The sequence below is a fragment of the Heteronotia binoei genome, chromosome 17 (genome assembly GCF_032191835.1).
Source record: "Heteronotia binoei isolate CCM8104 ecotype False Entrance Well chromosome 17, APGP_CSIRO_Hbin_v1, whole genome shotgun sequence".
Classification (NCBI taxonomy): Eukaryota; Metazoa; Chordata; class Lepidosauria; order Squamata; family Gekkonidae; genus Heteronotia; species Heteronotia binoei.
The window spans coordinates 30,927,158-30,934,161 of NC_083239.1; the positions used below are offsets into that span (position 1 = coordinate 30,927,158).

General features: G+C 47.5%; 1 protein-coding gene across 2 annotated transcripts in view; it reads left to right on the plus strand.

The window, feature by feature from the left end:
- LOC132585721 (beta-1,4-galactosyltransferase 3-like) overlaps positions 1-5,695 on the plus strand; it is a 29,886-nt gene extending 24,191 nt beyond the window's left edge. For both annotated transcript variants that reach the window (XM_060257598.1, XM_060257597.1), the window contains 4 exons: positions 2,208-2,395; positions 3,450-3,572; positions 4,214-4,318; positions 5,127-5,695. In XM_060257598.1, the coding sequence (XP_060113581.1) occupies positions 2,208-2,395; positions 3,450-3,572; positions 4,214-4,318; positions 5,127-5,274 (564 nt within the window). In that variant the 3' untranslated portion in view covers positions 5,275-5,695. The remainder of the gene's footprint in view (positions 1-2,207; positions 2,396-3,449; positions 3,573-4,213; positions 4,319-5,126) is intronic.
- Positions 5,696-7,004: the final 1,309 nt, after the last annotated feature.

Below are 7,004 nucleotides of genomic sequence, written 5' to 3' on the forward strand. Positions count from 1 at the left end.
GGACTTCTGCATTCCCAATACAATTCTCAACCGGAGACAGGCATTCTGATGAGAGCCGACGTTGCAGTCTCTTCTTTGGGTAGGGAAGTGGAGGGAGATTGGAGATGCAGTAGCCACAGTTCCATAATCCACCTTGAGTCTCAGTGAGACAGGGGGACTGTAAATAAGGGTAAATAACAGTTTTACCATCTTGCCTTCCAAGTTATATGAGCCCTATGGCGCAGAGTGGTAAGCTGCAGTACTGCAGTCCAAGCTCTGCTCACAACCTGAGTTCGATCCTGGCAGAAGCTGGGTTCAGGTAGCCGGCTCAAGGCTGACTCAGCTTTCTATCCTTCCAAGGTTGGCAAAATGAGGACCCAGCTTGCTGGGGGTAAAGTGTAGATGACTGGGGAAGGCAATGGCAAACCACCCCATAAAAAGTCTGCCATGAAAATGTCCTGATGCGACATCACCCCGGAGTCGGAAACAACTGGTGCTTGCACAGCGGACTACCTTTGCCTTTCACTTCCAAGTTATAGAAAATGGGGAAGGCTATTGCAGGGTCTCTACATTGACACGTGGCTTCTCTCCTGTTGGGAGAAGTGTGTGCAGAGGCCGTAGCTTCACTATTCCTGCAGGTTTGTGTAAAAGAGGTCTTTGTGTACAGCTGCGATGGGGGTATATCTGTTTGTTTACTCAGGACAGTCAGATGAGGCTTTCTTCTTCTGCTAGGCAGAGATAGGAAAGTGCTCTGGAGCCAGTGGATTTCGGAGATCTTCGGTTCCCTTTTCTACAGTACTAGAGCTTACAGGGTACCCAGTATGTTGGATGGGAAAAAAAGAACCTCTCACAATACTTAATGAACTTGGTGGGAGTCAGTATAATAGGATATAGCAATGGCTATTTGCATTCGGGAATGAAAGGGGATGAGACAAATTTATGGTGTTCAAGTTCATCAGTAGCTATAAGCTAGGATGGCTAGGTAGCAAAGCTAGCTGGATAGGTACTGTACCTCTTAATACCATTTGTGGGCATGAAAAATGGGAGGCTTTGTCCCTGCTTGTAGGGGATTTTTGTGTGTGTGTGTGTGGAGGCTTTAGATTAGCCACTGGTGAAATAGAATTCCAGGCCAGCTGAATCATTGATCTGACCTAGCAGTGCTCTTCGTATTACATTCTTGGGTCTTAGAACAAAGCAGAGTCAAGTAGCGCCTTTAAGACCAACAAAGTTTTATTCAGAATGTAAGCTTTCGTGTGCTCTAAGCACACTTCATCAGACAGTAGAATGGAATGGCAAGCAGTCCTAAATGTAGAGAAAGTGGGTGGTGAATCAGCATGCAAAATCATGGAAATGTTCCTTAGCAGATTAAAAGCATCACAAGCCAGGGCCTAGGGACTGCCAGCCTGTGTCCACTGGGCTAAAACAACAAAATCAGTAATAAATGTCAGAATAGCAGACTGATGTCCGTTAAGTATCCTGCAATAAATAAGAGTCTGCTCTGGGTTAAAAGGAGGGCATAAAGTTCTCAGAGACTTAATGTAAACATGTAACACACACATACAAACATTGTTCTAGTTTGCTACTATGCTGATTCACTGCCCACTTCCTCTATATTTAGGACTGCTTGCCATTCCATCCTACTGTCTGATGAAGTGTGCTTAGAGCACACGAAAGCTTACATTCTGAATAAAACTTTGTTGGTCTCAAAGGTGCTACTTGACTTTGCTTTGTTCTACTGCTTCAGGCCAACACGGCTGCCCACCTGGATCTATTCTTGCGTCTTGGCAGAAGTTAGCATTCTGACTGCTGCAGTGGGTTGGAAAGGCTTGTTCCTTCCAAAAACTGCAGGGGTGTATGGCTTTGTGCCACAGAGGGTCTGGTCCTCTAGAGAGGCAAGGAGGAGCCAGGCACAAGGCAAGGGTGCCGAGCGACTATTTCTGCAAAGGGTGGCTGTCCCCAGTGACTGAAGTCAGTGTGACCCTTGAATGGGGAGGAAATGGTGAACAAAGCTGAAATGTCCACAGTTTAGAGAAAACGAATAGTGGATTCCATGTAAGAGGCTCCAAGTTCACCCCAGGTAAGAGGCTGCTGTTTTTAATACAGTGCACTGTAGATGCAGCTCTGAATGGTAAAGATGTGGCCGGCAGGAATGCAAGTCCTTTCTTGAACTCTGCACGCATGGCCGTTTACTCTAGGGTAACTGTCCTGCCTTCCATTTTCCTCCTCAGGCTGAGAACTACACTTTCAACCGGGCCAAACTCTTGAATGTGGGTTTCAAAGAGGCCATGAAGGATGAAGACTGGGACTGCATGTTCTTCCATGACGTGGACCTCATCCCTGAGGATGACCGCAACCTGTACACCTGCGACCGCTTTCCTAAGCATGTGGCTATTGCTATGGACAAGTTTGGCTACAAGTAAGCCTGTTGGGAGCCCTGCTGGTTTCCCTGCAGATGCTTATCCTCCATCACCTCCTCTTCTTTTTTCCCCTCTCCTTTCTCTTTCATAGAATCATAGAATTGGAAGGGACCTCCAGGGTCCTCTAGTCCAACTTTCTCCTTCTGTCTTCTTTCTCCTTTTTAAAAAAAACTTATTTTGCTAATTTTCAGAAGACACAACCCTCTTGCCTCCTGCTGAGGGGTAGCCCCAGGGACACACCCAGGTGGCTGCTTGGGACCACCGAATTTGCACAGGGCAGCAAAATGGGAGGTGGAGATGGGTGTGGCTAACACCTTCCATTACCTCCTTGCACCTGATGTGGGTGGCACACACCACCCATGCCACTGGAGTCTGCCTTGGCCCCAACTGGGCTGGCATGGGAGGGCATTTAAGAGTGGCCCAGTGTTGCTAAGCAAAGCCAGAGTTGTGCGGGTGAACATGTACTTGTGTGCGACTGTCCCGCAGGCTGGCGGAAACATGGGAGCTGCTGTGCTAATAGCACATTCTGACATTCTTTTGTAGTTATGGCGCCATATATAAAGAATGGAAATAATATATAAAGAATGGAAGTTACCAGGAAGAATGTAGATTCTTCCTGGCAACTTCACTAGGTGAATGTCGTGTTGTCGTTCACTGACCACCTTGATCCTGAGCAGTGTTCCCTCTAAGCTGAGTTAGTGTGAGCTAGCTCAGATTTTTGGCCTCCAGCTCACACATTTTTGTCTTAGCTCAGGAAGGATGACCTCCGAGCACACTAATTTATGCAGTAGCTCACAACTTTAATGCCAGTAGCTCACATAGTAGAATTTTTGCTCGCAAGACTCTGCAGCTTAGAGGGAACATTGGTCCTGAGGCAAGAAATAGTTACCAAGTGAGTGCTGGCGCAAAGCTGTTTACATAGCTGGTCCTTTTGAGATTCTTCCCTGCAGTTGGTATGACACACCAGAGTGCTAGCTGAGATCCTGTATTAATAGGGTTGGCTGGTGATTGACCCATCAGCGTGACATTACTGTTCTTTGATCATTCTGGTAGGCTTCCTTACAAGACCTACTTCGGGGGAGTTTCAGCACTCAGTCCAGAGCACTACATGAAGATGAATGGCTTTCCCAACAACTACTGGGGCTGGGGCGGAGAAGATGATGACATCGCGGTCCGGTAAGGATCTTTGTCAGGTGGGCATTTGCTGTGGAACAAGAGGCAGGTCTGTGTCCAGTAAAATACCATCCATAGCCTGTGGTTGTCAAGGCTTTCATTTATATGCCAGTTGGTCATGGGAAGGTAGTATAGTTGTGGGTGGTGCCGGAGGAGAGATTGTGACTTCCAGAATGCTGCCTTAGAGCATTGATCCATAAAATGGTGCCACAGCACCTACAGATGTGCTTCCTGGTGTTCCTCCATCTCATTTGAGTAGTAAGTGCTGCAGAAAATCCGAAGAGGCATAGCTGTCATATCTGTGGGGAGCGCCCATTTGGCAATAGCTGTCTCCTTCATAGGATGATGGCTTGAAACTTCCCAGCATTTTGTGATTGGCCCCCAGCCCCATGGCAGTTACTATGTGGTTGGCTGTGTCTTCTATGACAATCAGTTTTTTGATGATGTCCACTTCCAGCAGTATCTGTGGGCTCAAAGCTTGGGGGACCCTCCCTTTACCCTAGTACTTGGCGGAGGGATTGAGCAGGAAACCAGGATGGTCACATTTCTGCAGTCCAGATATGACATTTAATAGCTGTCTTGATTGAGAGCTTTGTGCTGTATTGGAGTCCTCAAAAACTGATACCCCATCCCCTTTCCTGCAGGGTGGCACTCAGTGGGATGTTGATTTCTCGTCCATCTATTCAGTATGGCCGTTACCGAATGATCAAGCATGGACATGATAAGGGCAATGAGCAGAATCCTAAGAGGTAAGTGTTTGGTAGGGGATGGAGTCCTTCTCCCTCGAGTCCTGCTTTAATGATGCTTTCTAGACCAGTTCCCTCTGGCACCTCTCCATCCTCCATAGTATTTATTCTCTCCTAAGCAATGGGAAGTTACCTTCTTTCCTGTGAGTCCCTTTTGGCCTGCATTTTTTTTTAACCAAAGCCTCATTTTATTATCTACTTTTGCTTCAGCCTTGCCTCTGAACTTCCTGTTTCAGGATTACTCCCCAGCTTTCTGCATGCCCCCTCCCATATGAGGATCCCAGTCAAATTGACGGCACCATTCCCTTACAGAAGCTGGGTTGCAAACTGTTTCAGTTCAGAAGCAACTGAACATTCCAAAGTGTTGCCCCAGCTCAGCCAATCAAGGTTAGACTTCACTGTGAATAGTGAAGATACAGATGATGTAGGCTGTGTTAGCAGTCAGTGTGGGGTGTTGGGTACATGGCCCCAGAAGTTAATCAAAAGAAGGGCACCCACTTAGCGAGTCTCAGTAGCACTTGTTCTTCAAGTGAGGGACAGCCATAAATTTTAGCTACTGTATATCTCATCCTTCTCAAAAGATTCTCTGCTTCTTCCTTTTCCTGTGTGGGGGTTGCATTTCTGCAAAAGTTAGTCATGTCATTCTAGCCTCATTGCTAGAAAACCATTCTAAAAAAAAAGGAAAACAAAAAACCCTTTCTGATTGCTTACATTTCTTGTATGCAATAGAAAGAAGTACTCTTGCAAGGTAGGGGGGGAGGGTGTACATGAATTCTGGTCATCAGTTCCTCTCTGTGAATTCCTCTTGCAGATTTAACTTGCTGGCCAAGACACGGAGAACATGGAAGCAGGACGGTATGAACACACTGGAGTACCAGCTGCTCTCCAAGGAACTCCACCCCCTCTATACTAACATCACTGTCTTCATTGGCACTGAGAAGGGACTGCGCCATACGTGATGGCACCTGCCATGGAGTGGCACAAGACAAGTCCCGCCCCAGCACTGCTCTCAGACAGAGGAAACCAAAGAATCCACAGTGGGCAAAGCCCTGAATGGCCTGTCTTTAAAAAACCCCCACAAAACAAAAACACAAGTGTCTGTCCACGTGCTTGGGGTGCTGCATTCCAGAGAACAGATGGGAGTGTCACACAAGAAGGGTTCCTCTTCCTCCCCAGAATTGCTTTTAATCTTGGGGGCTTGGTGGGGGTGTGTGTCTGACTTCCTGGGATTTGGTTTGTGGGATGCCTTTCGTACCATGGTTGAAAGAATGGCACAGCAGCACTGCCAGAGAAGCAGGAACTGTCTACTTTCTGGCTTGGACTTTGTGGCTGCTGCACCAGAGATTGTCTTTCTTATTAAAGTGCAATTTATTTTAAAAAGTGTGTCTGGCCAAATGCAGTTTCTCTGCTGGGGTAAAGCATTGAGGAGGAAGAAATGGTCAGGAGCCAGAACTGTTGGATGAGCTGCACTCTGTGCCAGGATGGGGGAAGGCTGGGACCTTGGACCTAGCTGGCTGGAAGGCTGAAGTTGGGTGGAAGCCAGCACCGCTTGTCAGGTTTCCAGTCCTGATGGTAAGTTAACAAACGAGTGCTTAAGACAGTTCTGCTCAAGCAGCAGTGAATGAGTTGTGCTGCAAGAAAGTCGGGCTAAGGTACAGAGTGCTGCTGGTGCTCAGGAGACCCCAAAGAGAAGTGATGTTATGAGGTCCTCATAACATCCCTCTCCACTCTCACATCTATACTTTAGGAATAATTCTAGGCAGATCTCTTTGTTGGGTCAGTAGATCTGCCAAAGGGCCATGGGCTCAGTAATAGAGCGCTGGTTTTGAATTCAGAAGGGCTCAAGGTCAGCCCTCTCCAATAGGCTCAAGTTGAAAAAGTGCCAAACTGCACGTTGGGAGAGAAGCTGCTGTTTGTACACTGAAGGATTAGCAGTCTGGCTAAGTACAAAAGCTGTATCCAGCCGCTGCTCTGGTCCATTCTGCAGCATGAGCAGATCCTATCTCTTGGTTACCTGCATTCTCAATGGTTTGGAATTTGTCACAAGTATCAGTGAGCATGCAGCTGTTTTAAAACTGTCTCTGTTGGCAGTGGAAAGGAGGTAAATTTATACCCTACCCTTCTCTCTGAATCAGAGACTCAGAGCGGCTTACAATCTCCTATATCTTCTCCCCTCCCCCCAAACAGGCACCCTGTGAGGTGGGTGGGGCCGAGAGGGCTCTCACAGCAGCTGCCCTTTCAAGGACAACCTCTGCCAGAGCTATGGCTAGCCCAAGGCCATTCCAGCAGCTGGAAGTGGAGGAGTGGGGAATCAAACCTGGTGCTCCCAGATAGAAGTCCGCACACTTAATCACTACACCAAACTGACTCTCAAAAGAAACAAATCTATTCTTAAAGTGTGGTTTTTCAAATATGATTTTGTTTTCCTCCCATCAGTCTCAGAAGCTAGATGAGAGGCAAGCTGAGTAAACCATCTTGAATGGCTCTCCAGCCAACAGTGTTCCATGGCCTTTTAAACCCCTGCAGCCTCCTTGGAGTTAAGAAGCAAGAAAGTTGCTTCTGCTCCGCAAAACTTTTCTCTACTCCAGGGGGTCAAAGTGCCTTCCCTTCCTTTCTCCGCAATGGGCACCTTGTGAGGTAGGCAGCGCTGAGATAGTTCTGAGGGGACTGTGACTGGTCCAAGGTCACC